We start from the raw sequence: 21,153 nt of genomic DNA, 5'->3' as shown, positions 1-21,153 counted from the left end.
GCAATGAGGCCTACAAACATAACACAGTTACACCAGCTCTGTCGAAATTCACTCAACTTATTGTGGGAAGCCTGTGGAAGGCTGAAACATTTGACAGTTGACCCAAGTTAAACAATTTAAAGGCAATGCTACCAAATACTAATTGAGTGTATGTAAACTTCTTACCCACTGGGAATGTTATGAAATAAATAAAAGCTGAAATAAATCATTCTCTCTACTATTATTCTGAATTTTCGCATTCTTAAAATAAAGTGGTGATCTAACTGACCTAAGACAGGGAATTTTTACTAGGATTAAATGTAAAGAATTGTGAAAAACTGAGTTTAAAAGTATTTGGCTAAGGTGCATGTAAATTTCCAACTTCAACTGTACATAGAAAAGAAACTCAAGCATGTATGAAACTCAATAACAATTCAGCATATGAACTGGAATGTAGTGCCGTGTACCTCATACATCAAGTAAAAGCTGAGGATTTTCTGAGATTTGCATGTATATAAAACAATACTGCAGGTGCATTACCCTTTCAGGACAATAAAATGACTGGAGCTACACAGCGGATGGCATGGGACTCATGCCATTCAACCATTTTAGAGGTCTGAAAATATCCCAAAAATGATCTATCCCTTTAAAACTCATCTCTATGGATGCAGTTGATTAGGATGCCAAGCTGTGATGTGTCTGGTACAGGGTTGGGGTAGATACTCATTCCATACAGTATAGTTAACACATGGCCTAAGTGAATGTCAGCGGACTGACTAATGAGGTCTTCACAGGCCTGCACGGTTCAGCTGCCTCCCTTCTTAACATGAGTTCTCCTTTGTAGTTGGTTCATTGTGTACGAATTATAATCATGCCTTAATGGAAGGAAGCTTCATACCAAAATGTATTGAAGTTCACATTAACATCCACTTTGATAATCAAGTCAAGGACTGGCAGGTCCAAAGTTCAAAGCAAGTCACACTGGGGAGAAAAACTAAATAAATGATTGGACAATTCCCAGCACCATTTCAAGTCTTTACAATAATTCCTTTCCAAGTAGGAACCAAATACATGTAAAAAAAATGCCCTGAGTGGCTAATCTAGCCTGACACGGTCTTTCGTAAATGATCAAAACCAGTAGCTACGAATTACTTCACACACCTGGCATTGGAGCTAGATGATAGAAGCTCTTCCCATTCACAAGCTGATAGAAAATATATTTCCTGAATCCTGACCAATGTAGAATTACTGTAGCCATATCACTGCTAAGGGGAAAGCTTAATTTCCGCTCCATTGGCCTCCAGCTTTACCTTTGACCTGGGTACGTCCGTTAGGAAACTAATTTAGAGGGGAAAAAGGACCCAAAACAAAAATGGTTTGTCAGATAGGAAGGCCTGTGTTTAGTTTGGGAACATGGCTAACAATGTCCTGACCGGGCCAGACGCACACAGATTATGTTCTGATCTAGCTTCTGAAACAGCATTACAATGGAAAATAAGTGGTGCTTTATCAAGAAAAGTCAAACAATTTATTTAAAAATAGGAGTAATCATGTATATTCGTCATGTCTAGTATCGAGAAGGCACACTAAAACAAATACATGTACAACATCATATAACAAATAATACAGAAAATATTTCACTTTCCATTGGTAGAAATACAACATTACTTCAAATAATGTATCTTTTGTGAGCTAATGTAAAATGCATGAAGCAGAAATTGGTCTGTATTTAATCCTCCAACATTGGGTCCAACGCTAGTAAGTGTGTCATGAGCACAAGCTCTGAGACTTAAACCTGAGAACTGTTGTGATTGGAAAGAACGGCATCTTTGACATTTAAGAACTAAGCCATCTCAACTATTCTGGGACTTCAATTTTCTAGTCCTGCGAGCGTTCACTTAATACAACTCCCCCAGATGTAGGAGGACGAAGTCAAATGGAGACCACATCTTCAAATAAAATGGGAGGGAATAACAAAACAATATATATATATATTTTTTTAAACAATCTTCATCAAGTGCATACCGATTACCCTAATGTTCCTTTGGAAAGGTACTTATCGCGATTGCAGAGATGGCTCATCTCTCCCTTTCCTCTCTTTGGCAGAATTGCTACAGTACAGACCAGAGAGGTTTCTGTGACAGAGAAGAGAGCGAGAGAGAGACAGCAGATCCTGGAGAACACAGCGCTCATTCCAACTCTCTGCTGCAGCTCCTCACAGGTATACACTGTCACTGAGAATACTAAATGAGGCCACAGTGCAGTCTCCTAGACAGGCTCAGCCATACAAAAAAAACCACACAGATTGGCCTAGAAAAGAAAATAACAGCCATTATGTGCAGGGTAGTACTATATAACAAACTAAACAACAATCTAAATGGTTCATTAAAAAACAACTTCACTCCCAAATAGGACGTGCACCAAGCAAAGATGTGATCTCAATCCCATTAAATGGAGGCTGGGGTGTTGGAATGGATTAGCTGTAGGTAGGCTATTATTGGCCTGGAGTGGGGGAATAATTCATAGAATAATGGAAGGTACTATCCGGTATTGTTTTAGTCTCTGCTCTAATCCATAATACTATGTTACGTGACGAAACAGCCTGGGCCTCACCAACAAAGGCAACCTACTTCCCTTTCCCATTAACATGACTGTATATGGAGTCGGTCTCGGCTGCGCAGAAATCAAAGTGTTTGCCGGGTAGGGGTTTCGGTTCAGCTCAGATGAAGTTAAAGAGTTGACGAGTCAGCAGCTCGGTGACAATTAGGTTGCACAGCACAATCAACCTCCTCCATTTTTATAGCCCCCATGACCCAAATTATACGCTCTTTGGTGTGATTGTAATAAAAACAGGTAATTAGGGCCAAAGCAGGCAAAAGGTATTTTGATCCAGACAAAGTGTAGACTTAGGATATGGAGCGTAAATGCTGAAACTGGATTATTGGTCTGTTACGTGAATTATTGCAAAACAATTAGTGCCGTTTTAACCTCAAGTGGCACTCCTGTCTAACAACAGAGTCCCTTATGGTTGTCCTGAAGTAGGTTAACATCTACCATTGTCCTCTTCACTCTAAAAGCATTTCAGCCCATTCTATTGACTACTCGTACATATGATCTTCAGGCTGTGGTTGGGAGACCTTCCAGGGGACAGACAGCCATTGGAGAAAAAAAAGACAGTTCCAAGGCATTGGTGAAATATACATTCACTGAAGAGGTCCATGTTGTTCCTTTAAATAAAGAGGCGTAGAAGAAACTTTGGACTAACTAGCCTGGATCATCCTTCAGTGTTGTACAGTAATGTCGGAGGGGCAAAATGTCAAATGTCCACTATGCATAATGTTGGTCTATAAAATCAAATAGAAAAAGCCAAGGCGGCAACCATGTGGTGAAAGGTCAAAGGGAAGGGGTCAAAAGGTCCTGTGGGGGGTGGGTGGGGGGTTAAAGGTTGCCCTCGTCCAGCATCTTATTGACACCATCGCAAATCCTCTGCAGGTGGTTGCGGTACACCTCAGAGGGGCCGTAGAGAGCTGCCAGGAAGTCACAGTCTGCGAATTGGTTGAACACGTGGTTGACCCGCGAGTGGCTCTTGGCTGTTAGGTGGCGGTTGATTGCCTGGTGGAGCAGCTCACGGCACTCATTCAGGATGGCGCTCATCACACGCCGGTCGAATGTGAACTCGATCTGGTGGAAGCTGACAGCTGTCATGGCCAGTGTGTGGACCTTCTTCCTGGAAAGGAGACGGTGGCCATTGTTGTTATGCATGATGGCTTAGGTACAGTAGATGGCAAAGGACATCCCATTTCTCAGAGGGCCACTTTTTTTTCTCTCAACCCAACACAATTGTTTTCATTAGGGCTGGAATAAAAACCTGTGCAAATTACAGCCCTCAACAACCAGGGTTGGCAACTCTAATCAAAGACTATTATACTTCTATTAAAAGATGCACTCCAGGATCTTAAGCATAACAAATGTGTAACATAGTACACAACTGGATGACGTAGTACACAAAACAAAAACAGGGACCCCTTTCGCCTCATGAGCACCACTTTCAAAATCACTGGCTGAAATTATGCAACAGTTTGAGAGTTTATCTACAGCCATAATTACTAAATACATCAATCATAAATCAACCTGAAGCCCTCGACCAGCACCAGTTCCTCCCCGCTGAATTGGTTGTTGCGGTAGAGGACACCCAGCTTCACCACCATCTTGATGAGGTTCTTGATGATCTTCTGGGCCTCCTTGCGGTTGCGCGTGTACTCCTTGGTGACTCGGTAGAGCTCATCCAGCACCTCGCTGCTGGTGTCATCAATGAACAGGTTGGCCACGCTCTTGGTGGCCATCTTGCTCATCAGCTTCTTCTGGGCCTGAAGGGCCAGGCTCTTAGTACTGAAGGAGTCCATGATGACGTCTGGAGAGAGAGTGAGAGAGAGGAGGTCATACAGATGGACACTCACTAGGTTACCCAGGTTTATTCGGCCAAAGCAATGTCGCAAAAAAAACAAGTCTTTGCGACATGTGTAATGGAGACATTTTCCAAAGATCGACATTTTTATCTGTTCGACTGCGGTGGATTCTTCTTGTCAAACATTCTTTATTGCGAAAATAATGATGGAAACTGTCATATATAATAATTGGCGAATAATTTTGAAGGTACGCGGGGGCACATGGTGTCATCGCGTAACTAGAAAAGCTCCACTCCCATATTTAATTCTAAATGCCTAAATCTGTTTTTTTCCACTATAACAATTATGTTTTTTTTGCAGGACAAGGCTGGTCCCGACTTTCAAGAATGCCTGAATTGATTCGCCTTACTTTTATGGTTGGCTGGCAAGCTTCACCATCCAATTATTTCAGATCTACAGGAGTATGACCATGTCACGGACCGCGGCGATACGTTGGCACATGATAATTATTCGAATATGGCAAATATTATTCCATTATTGCATTCTATCCATGCTGGCTTTCGCAGGTTACCTGAGACATGAAACAGATAGGTGGGAGGGCATACAGGCTACCTGAGACATGAAACAGATAGGTGGGAGGGCATACAGGCTACCTGAGACATGAAACAGATAGGTGGGATGGCATACAGGCTACCTGAGACATGAAACAGATAGGTGGGAGGGCATACAGGCTACCTGAGACATGAAACAGATAGGTGGGAGGGCATACAGGCTACCTGAGACATGAAACAGATAGGTGGGAGGGCATACAGGCTACCTGAGACATGAAACAGATAGGTGGGATGGCATACAGGCTACCTGAGACATGAAACAGATAGGTGGGAGGGCATACAGGCTACCTGAGACATGAAACAGATAGGTGGGAGGGCATACAGGCTACCTGAGACATTAAACAGATAGGTGGGATGGCATACAGGCTACCTGAGACATTAAACAGATAGGTGGGATGGCATACAGGCTAACTGAGACATGAAACAGATAGGTGGGAGGGCATACAGGCTACCTGAGACATGAAACAGATAGGTGGGAGGGCATACAGGCTACCTGAGACATGAAACAGATAGGTGGGAGGGCATACAGGCTAACTGCGACATGAAACAGATAGGTGGGAGGGCATACACACTGTCGACAATTTATTATTGCGCAATTTGCTTAAATTGGTAATGAAACACTTCAACCACTTAATTTTTATTCTACACTGTAGATTTTTAGAGAAAAGGTGTATCTTTTTTTTATTTTCGGTGTGACATCATGTCCAGCTGTTTTTTAATCGACACAAGATAGTTAAAAGGAAACGTAGGCAATTGTCACATCTATTTTCAATGCCAACTTTTTAAATGTCTACAAAAAAAATAAAAAAATCACTGGGCAAGTTAATGGAGACATACTGAAACGCGAGGGTGGATTTTCTTCACTTTGAATTACATACTTAGAGGAAATAACAGATGTTTATCTGGGATGCATTCATGACAAGATATCTTGACATGACAAGGAAACATGACAAGGAAGCATCTTTGCCTTTTGCATTTTTGGCACCAGCAGATGATCCAAAATAATTTTTAAAAAAGAAGAGGAAACAAAGGAAACAGACAGACAATGAACAACTGTTTTATGCAAATGTTCACAACTGATTATTTCCTTTTCTCATCTGGATGAAGAGTCATTGAAGAGTCTTGCTATGGGTGTGCACTACTAGCATCCATTCCGATAACTATGATGTCATGGGACATGAACAACCAGTCCCTCCCTACAAAAGCTAGGCTAATCACAGAGATACCAGTGACATGATACAATAATGACAATCAGATAAATTATTTGACCGTATTAGTGATTTAAATAATTGGATGGCTCACTACTTCCTCCAGCTAAGTCAAGACATGACAGTGGTACTTATTGTTGGAGCCAAAGCACATAGAGAGAATCTGGCCGAACATTTTAATTATTTGGCAAAAAAGATAAAACACAGGTTTTAAAAAAACCTAGGTGTCATTTTAGATTCTGAACTCAATTTCGATTCACACATTAGGAATGTGACCAAAATAGCTTTTACCACCTGAGGAACATTGATACGGTGTGGCCGTTTCTCTCTCAGGCTGGTACACAGAGGAACACATATCCATGCTTTTATTACAAGCAGGCTTGACTACTGTAATGCTCAACTGTCTGATCTACTCAAGAAAGCTATTGGTCAACTGAAAAACATAGAGAATGCTGCAGCGCAGGTACTGACCAAGACCTGATGGAGAGCACACAATACACCGGTTTTAAAAGCTCTGCACTGGCTGAATTTTAAGATTCTTCGATTGGTTTTTAAATCAATCCACGATTGTGCACCCCAATACATGTCAGACATGCTTTTAAGTTATGTACCCAGTAGGTCCCTCAGGTCCTCTGGCACTGGCCTTTGAACTATCCCAAAGCCTAGGACCAAGAGGCAAGGAGAGGAAGCCTTTAATTATTATGCCTCTGGAATAGCCTGCCAGAGAATCTGAGGGGGGCCGAAACTTTGGACATATTTAAAAGAGATGCTATAACAACGTTTTAGCTTTGCTTTTCTCAGGGTGCTTTTCTATTCTCCGTTTTTATTGTTATTCTTTTGTTTTTTATCCTTGTATGTTTGTTGTGTAGTAAAACATTTATTATTAAAAAAATATATATATATTCTGTGAAGTGCATTGTGTTGCATCCATGTCTGAAATGTGCAATATACATACAGCTGGATTTGAAGTTCTGCAAAGCAGCCAATGATAGGGCTCTCTCTTACTACTGGCTGAATACACACTTAGAACACAAAATAGTTGTGTGTGAGGATTGCAAAGGGAACAACTGAATGCATTCAACCAAAATGTTTCTTCTGCATTTAACCAAACCCCTCTGAATCAGTGAGGTGCAGTGGGCTGCCTTAATCAACGTCATCGGCACCCGGGGAGTAGTTGCTGTTGTGGGCAGAACAGCATGTTTTTTTCTTACCTTGCCACCTCAGGGATTCGAACCAGCAACCTTTCAGTTACCGGCCCAACGCTCTTAACCGCTAGGCTACCTGCTGCTACCGGCTAGGCTACCTGCTATAATGTATGCGTATTTGTGAAGAGACTAGCTCCGAGCTCTCTGTGTGTGTGTGTGTGTGTGTGTGTGTGTGTGTGTGTGTGTGTGTGTGTTACCTGCCAAATGACAATGACTCAAAGGAACATCGTGGCAGCTCATAAACAATGGGTCAGGAGGCCACAGGCTATCAAATCTTCTGCATTTCCTCGGCCAGATGAGCCCGGGCCCCAGACATTACAGCAGCAGTGCCGCAACAACAGGAACAACGGGTTCAGGTTCAGCCTGCCTCAGCCCCTAATGAAGTAGGATGAGGTGAACCCTGGGTTGGCGCCCCCGCTTGGGTTGTGCCGTGGTGGAGATCTTTGTGGGCTATACTCGGCCTTGTCTCAGGATGGTAAGTTCGTGGTTGAAGATATCACTCTAGTGGTGTGGGGGCTGTGCTTTGTCAAAGTGGGTGGGGTTATATCCTGCCTGTTTGGCCCTGTCCGGGGGTATCATCGGATGGGGCCACAGTGGCTCCTGACCCCTCCCGTCTCAGCCTCCAGTATTTATGCTGCAGTAGTTTGTGTGTCAGGGGGCTAGGGTCAGTCTGTTATATCATTATTGTTATAGTCATTCAACTGAGACTGCTCTTCTCTGTATCACGGAGGCGCTCCGCACTGCTAAAGCTAACTCTCTCTCCTCTGCTCTCATCCTTCTAGACCTATCGGCTGCCTTCGATACTGTGAACCATCAGATCCTCCTCTCCACCCTCTCCGAGTTGGGCATCTCCGGCGCGGCCCACGCTTGGATTGCGTCCTACCTGACAGGTCGCTCCTACCAGGTGGCGTGGCGAGAATCTGTCTCCTCACCACGCGCTCTCACCACTGATGTCCCCCAGGGCTCTGTTCTAGGCCCTCTCCTATTCTCGCTATACACCAAGTCACTTGGCTCTGTCATAACCTCACATGGTCTCTCCTATCATTGCTATGCAGACGACACACAATTAATCTTCTCCTTTCCCCCTTCTGATGACCAGGTGGCGAATCGCATCTCTGCATGTCTGGCAGACATATCAGTGTGGATGACGGATCACCACCTCAAGCTGAACCTCGGCAAGACGGAGCTGCTCTTCCTCCCGGGGAAGGACTGCCCGTTCCATGATCTCGCCATCACGGTTGACAACTCCATTGTGTCCTCCTCCCAGAGCGCTAAGAACCTTGGCGTGATCCTGGACAACACCCTGTCGTTCTCAACAAACATCAAGGCGGTGGCCCGTTCCTGTAGGTTCATGCTCTACAACATCCGCAGAGTACGACCCTGCCTCACACAGGAAGCGGCGCAGGTCCTAATCCAGGCACTTGTCATCTCCCGTCTGGATTACTGCAACTCGCTGTTGGCTGGGCTCCTGCCTGTGCCATTAAACCCCTACAACTCATCCAGAACGCCGCAGCCCGTCTGGTGTTCAACCTTCCAAAGTTCTCTCACGTCACCCCGCTCCTCCGCTCTCTCCACTGGCTTCCAGTTGAAGCTCGCATCCGCTACAAGACCATGGTGCTTGCCTACGGAGCTGTGAGGGGAACGGCACCTCAGTACCTCCAGGCTCTGATCAGGCCCTACACCCAAACAAGGGCACTGCGTTCATCCACCTCTGGCCTGCTCGCCTCCCTACCACTGAGGAAGTACAGTTCCCGCTCAGCCCAGTCAAAACTGTTCGCTGCTCTGGCTCCCCAATGGTGGAACACACTCCCTCACGACGCCAGGACAGCGGAGTCAATCACCACCTTCCGGAGACACCTGAAACCCCACCTCTTTAAGGAATACCTAGGATAGGATAAAGTAATCCTTCTCACCCCCCCCCTTAAAAGATTTAGATGCACTATTGTAAAGTGGCTGTTCCACTGGATGTCATAAGGTGAATGCACCAATTTGTAAGTCGCTCTGGATAAGAGCGTCTGCTAAATGACTTAAATTTAAATGTAAATGTAAATGTTATATCTGGATTATTTCTCCTGTCTTATCCGGTGTCCTGTGTGAATTTAAGTAAGCTCTCTCTAATTCTCTCTTTCTTTCTCTCTCTCGGAGAACATGAGCCCTAGGACCATGCCACAGGACTACCTGGCATGATGACTCCTGGCCGTGCTGCTGCTCCAGTTTCAACTGTTCTGCCTGCGGCTATGGAACCCTGACCTGTTCACCAGACGTGCTACCTGTCCCAGACCTGCTGTTTTCAACTCTCTAGAGACAGCAGGAGCGGTAGAGATACTCTTAATGATTAGCTATGAAAAGCCAACTAACATTTACTCCTGAGGTGCTGACTTGTTGCACCCTAGACAACTACTGTGATTATTATTATTTGACTATGCTGCTCATTTATGAACATTTGAACATCTTGGCCATGTTCTGTTATAATCTCCACCCGGCACAGCCAGAAGAGGACTGGCCACCCCTCATAGCCTGGTTCCTCTCTAGGTTTCTTCCTAGGTTTAGGCCTTTCTAGGGAGTTTTTCCTAGCCACCGTACTTCTACACCTGCATTGCTTGCTGTTTGGGGGTTTTAGGCTGGGTTTCTGTACAGCACTTTGAGATATCAGCTGATGTACGAAGGGCTATATAAATATTTGATTTGAGATATAACCATAAAATGAGACTCTGACTTTAGAGTTGTAAGTTATGGAAGGTAAGCGGAGCCTAGACCTGTGCCTCTCTCTAGCATGCCACACGTCAGTATTTATGCCCGTTAAAGAGAAACATTACATGCTACATTAGTATCACCTCTAATATAGGTCAGTATCCAAGCAATCTTTCCTCCCTCCAAGATGAAAACAATGTCAAACATGTATTCAAATCCTAAAATGTGATCGGATACTAATCCGAGTGCTCATATTCATGAACAGCAATATTTGCAATGTGTTATTTAAGCAATAAGGCCTGAGGGGGTGTGGTATTTGGCCAATATAGCACGGCTAAGGGCTGTTATTATGCACAACGCAATGCAGAGGGTTGGGGCGGCAGGGTAGCCTAGTGGTTAGAGCGTTGGACTATTAACCGGAAGGTTGCGAGTTCAAACCCCCGAGCTGATAAGGTACAGGGTACATCTGTCGTTCTGCCCCTGAACAGGCAGTTAACCCACTGTTCCTAGGCAGTCAGTGAAAATAAGAATTTGTTCTTAAAGGTTAAAGGTTAAATAAAAAGAGTGCCTGGACACAACCCTTAACCGTAGTATATTGGCCAGATACCACAAACCCTTATAGGTACCTTATTGCTACTATAAACCGATTACCAACGTAATAGAGCAGTAAAAATAAATGTTTTGGCATACCCGTGGTAAACGGTCTGATATACCACGGCTGTCAGCCAATCAGCATTCAGGGCTCAAACCACCCAGTTTATAATACTGTATAGCAGCTGACTGACAGCAGAATGAAATGTGCCTGCTATGTGACTTCTCCATCTTTACAAGAATAACATTCGGTCTCCTTTGAGAGTGTCAACGGGAGGCTTTTTCTTCCAAGGGAGTACCCATGTTACAAAACCGACAAGCTCTCCCTGCAACACTTGTCAGAGAGAGGGACACTCTGCCCCACTATCAATGGATGTAAAAACCACCACTTTGCCTACCACATTCAATCACAATGTGTCAATGAGAATCTGAACTGATGCTTTGAGGTTAGTGACTGTACATCTCAAGACACACAAAGAAAATCTAAAGTTCCCTGCTGGAATGATGAAAAAACATTCAGTTTTATTAAAAAAAGACACCTTTCAGAGCCTGGATAGTGATTTTCAGGTGGCTCATTAAATGTCTCTCCCGTCAGAGAGAGAAGAACGGTCATGTAGTCAGTGGCTGATGACTAATACCTTAATGAAGTAGGTATATATATTTTTTTTATATATTTAAAAAAAAAAAAAAAAAGCCTGTATTTGTCTTCCACCGCAGTCATTCCAAACACTTAACTTCAGATGTAATGGATACTCAGGAGCATCTGAAGTTTTACTCAAAGCAAAAAGAATGACCACAAATTCTTCCCAGAACTGGCAATCAGAAATGCAAGGAGATCCTCTCTCTCTTGATGTCTCGCTTTTTCATGAGTTGGAAGGCTTCATGAAAGGATCCTCTTGGGACAAGTGTTTAGAATGATGAAACGATTTTCTATCAAGTATTCCTGTCTTGGAACTGTGCAGTGTGAGTTATGGCCAAATATAAGCTGTTGTGTGAACCGGGCCCAGACAGAGAAAGCTTGGCCAAGCTTGACTCCCATCTCAGCACTATTTATACAGGCAATGCTTTAATGGATTCAAAACAGAACAAGACATGACAGCGACAACATTACTGTGTGTTCAGGCAAAATATACACCACCAATAACAGTGCAATTAATACTTGTTTGTGGGAGCTGGGTAGGCACTCTGGAATGAGAGACCAAATGATGCTGACTAATCAATTGGATTTACAGTTTATCCAGAGAGCGCTTAAACCAGTTTAAAAAACAACAACCAAGACCTTAGTCAAAGCAGAACAGAACAGGCAGGCAAACATGTAGGCTAAAGAGGCACACATAACTCAGAAATGAAACACTACCCCGGGCCTCTTTGGCAGCCGGGGATCCGGCCAGGCAGCGTGCCCAGAAACACTCACCCTTCTGCAGGTGAAAAGTGTTCTCCACAGGCTCCATGCTGAGTGTGGTGAGAGGCTCAGAGAGGGTCTGTGGCGATTGGAGGGCCAAGCATGTGGCCCAAGCTCTGAACGTCTGTCTACTTACTGGTCAACCAGTCTAAAGTAGCGGTGCGTGGGGGAAAAAAATAAATCACCGGGGAAGACGTATTACAACCTGTGTGATAATTGTGTTGTTTGCTCTATAACCTGTTCATTCATATTCCTTGCCACTGTGATATATAGGCCTAAAGCAGAGACAATAAGACACAGTGGCAGAATAAATTCAACCACAGCTTTGTTTTATCACAAAACCAGATATCAACCCCTGTCCAGTGAAGTCCACAAAGCATATTGCATGTACAGTAACAGACAGTTACATGACCTACAGCAAGGTCAAGCAAGATAATGTTTCCGAACACTAAACAACTATTGATTTAGAACCACAGAGTTACCGCAAGTCACAAAGAAAACAGTACCTGCCTCCACTATTCCAGCACCATTTCAACATAATCTCTGCTTAGTCTACTACAGTGACAACTAAAAGATACCAAAAACGATTTAGTCCAATCAACGTAAGCTAAATATGTGGCTGTCCATGGTTCTGATTTCTGTGTGTGTGTGTGTGTGTGTGTGTGTGTGTGTGTGTGTTCATGCAAGAAGAAAAACATGTTTACTCACCCTACTTGTAGAGAAACACCAATGTCATCCTCTCTTTCATGTTGAGGAAACAGTCTATCACTCTGTCATACAGTACACACTTTTAGATTTTGTTATTCTAGGCTACCAGGCTAAGATGCTTGCTCGCTAGACAAACTTCCATTCATAGGCAACATTAACTAGTTAACATTAGCCTTCTACATCTAGCTACTGAACTTCCCTCCTTTCAGGCTAGGAGCACAACAATGTATGAATTAATAGTTGGATCAGAATATCCATTATAGTCATTGGCCAGCACAGAGAATTAAGTAAAACCACAAGTCCAAATCACTATCTCCATTCATGCTTATTGAGGAAAAGGTCCATTTTAGCTGGCTTCCCTTGACACTTTTTTGGGTGCACCAAGACCACTCACAGTTGAGCTTGTGCAGTTTAGCTCAACGCTGCTTGGCTCAATTCTATGCTCGCTGGCTTCCTTTGCCTTCAATGGTACGGGCGGCAACAAAGTCATACTCATTTGGATCAGACAGCATCAGATATATGGCCTACACGGAGACAGAGGGGGCGCTATTTCGCTCGCTCGAATGCTTTCTCCTGTGAGATACATTTAGCCTCTTGCGAATTGAAAGAAAATAATAAAACACAATGACAAAAAATAAATAAAATAAAAATAATTTATACTTTTTGGGGGGGGAAGCCTGGCAGCCATGAATACACCTCACTGCCTGTCAGTCAGGCTAGTATGATTGTCAGATGAGAGAGCCCCAGTGATTGGATACACCCTGAGCTCCCTGTCCAGCCCACTCAGCCTCAGGCTCCACCCCCCTCCTAAACCACAGGACAAATTATACTAATCCCCACCCATTCTCAAGGCTGCTACCCCCAACTCAAAACTAGATTGGCTGGCAGAAAACCTGTGTAGAAGTTTCCATGAAACTACTTTAAAGAAAATCCAGGTGGAATAACTCAGCAGGTCTGGACATATTGTATCTACATTACTTCAAACAAGGGTTTATATTATTCTGCAGTGAATAATATGTTTTAGCCTACATACATAACATTAATTCAAAATAAGGGAAATGGGGGAGGGGGAAATCCCCATAGACTTTTTCAGTACTGTAATGTGTCTCAGGAACTTAGATTTACAGAAATGTATGATATTCCTCTTATCTACAATAAGAGACAATGCACAAGAGCGATTCCACGCCGGCACGGCCCAAATTTTTGTTGGGCTCTCTCTGATTGAATTTATGTGAGAATTGCCAGAACAGTGGGAGGAAGGATGCTTAACATTTGTATTACAAAATCATGAAAGTGGCCATTTTAGACCTTTTTTTAGACCTACAGTGAGTGGGGTCTAAAAAGTGGAGCAGAAATGAATATATCAAATAATTAAAATACTAAGCCATATTCTATGCTCAAAACAATTGGGGAATTGTATTATTTTAAACTAATACAACTGCTCAGAGAAAGAAATGTTTAACAAGTAAGATGTTTTTCTTCCTCAAAAAGATACACCCTTGTTTTCAATACCTCACCATGCGAGGATAGTGGCACTGAGCCTTTTTCTAAAATAAAAAATGTATAAGATTGGCAAACCATAATTTTCGGACTCGAATGTCTACATGTAAGACCTTACGATCTGTGAATCGTACAGATAACATCTTGGTGTCTTTATAGTGCCCTCTAAAATATAGAGTATGGCTATATTCTGAAAAAAAATAATTGTACATTCATTTATTCAACAAATATAAATATTTAAAAAGTACCCTTTGTGATTGAGCTTATTTTTTAGACATTTTATGGACAATGTACTCTTCAAACACATCAAATTTCCAGGTTGAGCTCTCTGCTACTTTTGAAGAAATTATCTATTTTTGTACATACAAATTGACATTATTGGTGATTACACAAATCAAAGCCCTTCAAATAACCAGCAAAGGGAGTTCACTTTGAAGCCATTTTCCCCATTTACTGTGTTGGTGGTGCTCATAAAATGTATCAAATTGTAAAAGTAGCAGAGAGCACTCACTGGAAATTGTATATATGGTGCGTTCGGAAAGTATTCAGACCTCTTCACCTTTCGTTACAGCCTTATTCTAAAATGTATTAAATTGTATTTTTGCCCCTCATCAATCTCTACACAATACCCCATAATGACAAAGCAAAAACAGGTTTAGAATTTTTTGTAAATGTATTCTAAATAAAGAACTGAAATATCACATTTACATAAGTATTCAGACCCTCAGTACTTTGTTGAAGCACCTTTGGCAGCGATTACAGTCTCATGTTTCTTGGGTATGACGCTACAAGCTTGGCACACCTGTATATGAGGAGTTTCTCCCATTCTTCTCTGCAGATCCTCTTAAGCTCTGTCAGGTTGGACAGGGAGCGTCGCTGCACAGTTATTTCCAGGTCTCTCCAGAGATGTTCGATCTGGTTCAATTGGCCAGGAGATAAGCGGTGCCTAGTTTCCTCCAGACGTGAAGCTTGGCATTCAGGCCAAAGAGTTCAATCTTGCTTTCATCACACCAGAGAATCTTGTTTCTCATGGTCTGTGAATCTTTAGGTGCCATTTGGCAAACTCCAAGGGGGCTGTCATGTGCCTTTTACTGAGGAGTGACTTCCATTTAGCCACTCTACCATAAAGGCCTGATTGGTGGAGTGCTGCAGAGATGGGAGAACTTTCCAGAAGGACAACCATCTCCACAGAGGAACTCTGGAGCTTTGTCAGAGTGACCATCGGGTTCTTGGTCACCTCCCTGACCAAGGCCCTTCTCCCCCAATTGCTCAGTTTGGCCGGGCAGCTAGCTCTAGGAAGAGTCTTGTTGGTTCCAAACTGCTTCCATTTAAGATTGATGGAGGCCACTGTGTTCTTGGGGACCTTCAATGCTGCAGACATTTTTTGGTTCCCTTCCCCAGATCTGTGCCTCGACACAATCCTGTCTCGGAGCTCTATGGACAAATCCTTTAACTTCATGGCTTGGTTTTTGCTCTGACATACACTGTCAGCCTTTCCAAATCGTGTCCAATCAATTTAATTAATTTACCACAGGCAGACTCCAATCAAGTTTTAGAAACATCTCAAGGATTATCAATGGAGACAGGATGCAACTGAGCTCAATTTCGAGTCTCACAGCAAAGGGTCTTAATACTTTTTAAATTTTAATGTCACATGCACAAGTACAGTGAAATAGCTTTGCGAGTGTGTGCGCGTGTGCCGTCGCTCTCTCATCCTCCCACACTGTGTCAGGGTTTGTGCACGGTGCCTAATAGGGAGACGGTGCCTTCACTCACAAACCATCCTTTTTTTATTGTCTTCTCAGATCTAAAAGAGCCTGCTGCTGTTTAATAATGAATGTGGCTTCATAAAATGTATCACAGATTAATAATTGATACAACCAATTTTTTAAAAATAGACCAGGGTAAGAAGTTTGCCGTGATGCCACAGGTGAACCAGGAACAGGGCTGAGGAACAGGGTGCGCAGCTCTTTGCACCCTGACAAATCAACACAATTAAAAAATTAAAGAGAAACAATGTCCCAAATCTATGTAATTTGTCTCTAGTCTGTCATATATGGTCTACTTTCTAGGTAGGATAAGGGAGGATTCACTGCCCTTCCAAGGGAATGTGGACCTATTGTTTTAAGTTTCCTAGGTAACAGCTGAAGCTGCACGGCCAACTCAACTTTGCAGTCTTGTAATCAGGTGAAACGTCTCTGTGCTGCTCTTGTCAATGAGTTCCATCGCCACAGGAATAATCACACATTTCCAGCAGCGCTTGAATGGCAGAAATCATGACAAACAGGTTCAACATCAAGTCATGTTAAGGAAATTAAGCTGAGGACATGACCAAAGTAGACCTCAGTTCTCAGTTAGCTGAGCAACCAAACTAACAGTAACTGACCTACTTGGTTGTCAGCCATAGCCAGCAAGGGTAGCAACGTACATACAGTACATACACAGTGGGGTAGCTAGCAACAATAAATCATTTCTGGTTAAAGCTGCAAAAGGCAACTCATTCAAGGCCACAATTCACTCAAAGGTTAATATTCTCCTTTTACTAGTCAGATGAACATAGTTAGTGCTGTATGATAAATTGTACTACCTGCCAGAAGATACAGAGAGGGCATTCATAGACATACTTCAAAGAGAATGAATGGCTTGTGCAGGAAAGAATATTTGGAGCATGTCAATTCAGCATAGTTTACCTCAAAACTATGGGAGTTGAATTATGTTTATATAGGCTTACTATGTTTGAAAATTCAATAAAGAAATATGACAAACACTAAACTACACCATTCATCACGATTGTTAAAATATATATATTTTTAAAGTTAATTTCATATTGTAAAGCTGTCTTTCAAAACTCATACTGTATATTAATATTAATCAAACAAAGGAAATAAAAATCGAATTCTAAATCTATATATTATACAATATCGGAAATACAAATCGAATTTTAAATCTATATATTCTACAATGTCGTATATTAATAATTGAAAATCTAATGATATTACACCCCTATTCAGGTTGTGGGCAAACTGGGAACCCCTTCCTTGACCCAATTATTCCACCTCCCCCACCCCTCCATTGTATAGTTTCAAAGGACTAGATAGCAAACAATACTACGTGTTTCTCAAAGACTTAAATCTTTATCATTCAGTAAAATACCATTAATTTACCTTTCCTTCAAATCAAACCGGATGCGGGGCGTGAGTCAAAACACCGCGGAGTACACTGCTACAATTTGACAATTTAATCTCGGATTAATCTCGAGTCTTCATCATGGCAATCCATAGCAAATCCATGTACAGCTCCATGAATCGGACCTTCGTCTTGCCTCGAGAAAAAGGCTCTTCTCAGTCGACTTAATGTAAATGTATGTTGTATTAGGTGCTATTGTGTAAATAATTGAGTGTTTTCTTCTCTCCCTGTTGTAACCCGACTCCTACTCACAAAAAGTTTCAAACGTGAAGGACTTCGAAAGTTCAAGATTGATGGTATTATGGACCAATGGAAGAGCCTAGTAAGATTGACCAAACCAGTCATACTGTGGGAAAAGCCATTTATAGAGTCAACATTCCGTATCCCCCTCCCCATTCGGTTTCCAGTAATTATCCTCATCTTTCTCTGAAATCCAAGGTTGAGAGTTTCCCATAAAATAGCATTAAGGGAACAATGAGCAGGAACTATGGGGAGTTGGTTAATGTTATAAACAAAAAGTCCAGTGGACTACACAATTATTTAATCACAACTCATGAAGATTAATATTTGACCTCATTAAAGGAAAATATTGCCTCAGTAGCTGAGTTGGGTAACTTTATTAATCACAAACGGATTTATGTAGAACACAGAGAGAGAGAGATTGTTAAACCAGACATTAGGTGTTTAACAGCAGATGTTTTCTGGAAAGGACAGCACAGTTTTCCCCCTGGTCTATGAAATGATGGGTTTAGCAGGAATTCCAGAGGTTATTTTGTTCATTGTGAATAGCATGTTTTAAACAATCAACAAGCCCTTTTTTTCTGTTATGGACCTGATAAAAATGAATATAAATAACTGATAAACATTCAAACCATATTAAATAGGGCTATTTCAAACAGATATTGTAGGTTACATGCATAATCTTAATCTTATTTATAGAATATCGCCACATTCATATAGCTAGTTCATAGGCTACTCTGCAATCCAGTCATCCATAATATTATTGATTGTTATGCTTATTGTCATCCTTATCACAGCATTTCTGCATCCGCGTGGTGCATTGTGTTGTGTTAATTCGATGGCAAGCTTGTTCAGGAGCGCCATTTAGTGGAGTGTTTGGATATTGCCACTTTCCAACCAATGACAAACTGCAGCAAACATTGATACACTGCAGGTCATCTTTGAGCCACACTATAACCATTGAGATACACACTCTATTCAATTGTCATGTATCCTACATAGAAACACCCATAGAAAGGTGACCGAATAATGATTCAACTTGATTACATACATGTCCTCTGTGATTACTTGGCAAAAGACAAACATGTTTTAGTGTATACAGCAACCAATAGACACACATGAGCATGATATATGTAATTTTAAGATACGTAATTTACATAAATAAACTAATGTAATCAAATTTGGTAAAAAGACAACATTTTAACTGCAATTTCCCATGCACCTCAGCAATGCCGTGTTCAAGACCCCTCGGAACTCGGGAAACTTGAAAATTTCCGACTTGGAAACTCATTGTGGAAAAATGAGGTTCCCACTTGTAAAGTATCAGAATCAACCAATGTATATATGAATGGACAAATCCATAGATCACATGACACCATTCATTCCAATGTGAAGGCTCTTGCCACAGATTTCCTACTCGGGAACTCTGCAGGCCTCTTTCTAGAGCTCCGACTTTCCGACCTGAAGATCACTTATGTCATGATTTGAACTCATATTTTCAGAATTCCCAGTTGTCTTCAACGCACCATAAATCGCGCATTGAAGCCAAATAAAGTTGGTCAAGTGATGTTGCAGGCTAGCTCAGTGATGCCCCTCTCATTGAGTTATACTGTATTCAAAATCAAATCAAATCAAATTTATTTATATAGCCCTTCGTACATCAGCTGATATCTCAAAGTGCTGTACAGAAACCCAGCCTAAAACCCCAAACAGCAAACAATGCAAACAATTGGGAGATCTTGAGGTCGGAAATTCAGACCTCTATAAAGAGGCCAGAGTTCCCTAGTTGGAATTCCGATTTGGATGACCGTTAAAATCCATTTTCCCATTTTTTTCTTTGATTCCAGTTGTTTTGAAAGCAGTATTACTCAAGTTGAAGGCCAGCTGGGGTGGTGCAGGCTTCCATTAGCAACTAAACTGTCCTTCAAATCAAATTGTATTTGTCAGAGATAAAAGTAACAAATAATTAAAGAGCAGCAGTAAATAACAATAGCGAGAATACTGTATACACAGGGGGTACCACTAAAGAGTCAATGTGCAGGAGCACCGGTGTCGACGTAAATGAGGTAATATGTACATGTAGGTAGAGTTATTAAATTGACTATGCATAGATAATAACAGAGAGTAGCAACAGCATAGAGGGGGGTGCAAATAGTCTGGGTAGCCATTTGATTAGATGTTCAGGAGTCTTATGGCTTGGGGGTAGAAGCTGTTTAGAAGCCTCTTGGACCGAGACTTGGCGCTTGCTGTGCGGTAGCAGAGAGAACAGTCTATGACTTGGGTGGTATAGAGGTCCTGGATGGCAGGAAGCTTGGCCCCTGTGATGTACTGGGCCATACGCACTACCCTCTGTAGTGCTTTGCGGTCGGAGGCCGAGCAGTTGCCATACCAGGCAGTGATGCAACCCGTCAGCATGCTCTCGATGGTGCAGCTGTAAAACCTTTTGAGGATCTGAGGACCCATGCCAAATTTTTTCAGTCCCCTGAGGGGGAATAGGTTTTGTCGTGCCCTCTTCATGACTGTCTTGGTGTGCTTGGACCATGTTAGTTTGTTGGTGATGTGGATGCAGAGAACTTGAAGCTCTCAACCTGCTCCACTACAGCCCCGTCAATGAGAATGGGGACGTGCTCGGTCCTCCATTTCCTGTAGGCCATAATCATCTCCTTTGTCTTGATCATCTTGAGGGAGAGGTTGTTGTCCTTGCATCACACGGTCAGGTCTCTGACAACCTCCCTATAGGCTGTCTCATTGTTGTCGATGATCAGGCCTACCACTGTTGTGTCATCTGCAAACTTATTGATGGTGTTGGAGTCGTGCCTGGCCATGCAGTCATGAGTGAACAGGGAGTAGAGCACGCACCCCTGAGGTTGGGACTGAGCACGCACCCCTGAGAGGTCAACGTATTGAGGATCAGCGTGGCGGTTGTTACCTACCTTTACCACCTGGGGGCGGCCCGCCAGGAAGTCCAAGATCCAGTTGTTAAGGGAGGTGTTTAGTCCCAGGGTCCTTAGCTTATTGATGAGCTTTGAGGGCACTATGGTGTTGAATGCTGAGCTGTAGTCAATGATTAGCATTCTCACATCGGTGTTCCTTTTGTCCAGGTGGGAAAGGGCAGTGTGGAGTGCAATAGAGATTGCATCATCTGTGGATCTGTTGGGGCAGTATGCAAATAGGAGTGGGTCTAGGGTTTCTGGGATAATGGTGTTGATGTGAGCCATGACCAGCCTTTCAAAGCACTTCATGGCTACAGACGTCAGTGCTACGGGGTTGGTAGTAATTTAGGCAGGTTACCTTAGTGATCTTAGGCACAGGGACTATGGTGGTCTGCTTGAAACATGTTGGTATTACATACTCAGACAGGGAGAGGTTGAAAATGTCAGTGAAGACACTTGCCAGTTGGTCAGCGCATGCTTGGAGTACACGTCC

The 21,153-nt window shown here is 42.6% G+C and overlaps 1 protein-coding gene across 2 annotated transcripts; it reads right to left on the bottom strand.

Moving 5' to 3' along the window:
• Positions 1–1,481: 1,481 nt before the first annotated feature.
• On the bottom strand, positions 1,482–17,818 carry LOC118388664 (tumor necrosis factor alpha-induced protein 8-like protein 1). 2 transcript variants are annotated; one of them, XM_035778007.2, is made up of 3 exons: positions 17,466–17,818; positions 4,111–4,390; positions 1,482–3,706 (listed from the first exon to the last, which is right to left on the bottom strand). In XM_035778007.2, the coding sequence occupies exons 2-3, from the start codon at positions 4,380–4,382 to the stop codon at positions 3,418–3,420; spliced, it is 561 nt and encodes a 186-aa protein (XP_035633900.1). In that variant the 5' UTR covers positions 4,383–4,390; positions 17,466–17,818; the 3' UTR covers positions 1,482–3,417. The 2 variants fall into 2 exon arrangements, with proteins under 2 accessions (XP_035633900.1, XP_035633908.1); XM_035778015.2 differs by having other exon boundaries at positions 17,740–17,814.
• Positions 17,819–21,153: the final 3,335 nt, after the last annotated feature.

Source organism: Oncorhynchus keta, chromosome 1 (assembly GCF_023373465.1).
Source record: "Oncorhynchus keta strain PuntledgeMale-10-30-2019 chromosome 1, Oket_V2, whole genome shotgun sequence".
In the NCBI taxonomy this organism is placed as follows: Eukaryota; Metazoa; Chordata; class Actinopteri; order Salmoniformes; family Salmonidae; genus Oncorhynchus; species Oncorhynchus keta.
The sequence above is the reverse complement of the archived record's forward strand: the minus strand, read 5'-3'. Positions and strand labels throughout refer to the sequence as shown.

Coding starts and splice junctions, on each gene's coding strand:
- LOC118388664 (XM_035778007.2), bottom strand. CDS start 4,382: ATGGACTCCTTCAGTACTAAGAGCCTGGCCCTTCAGGCCCAGAAGAAG. Junction 3,707..4,110: donor GTGCTGGTCGAGGGCTTCAG/GTTGATTTATGA, acceptor TCTCCTTTCCAG/GAAGAAGGTCCACACACTGG.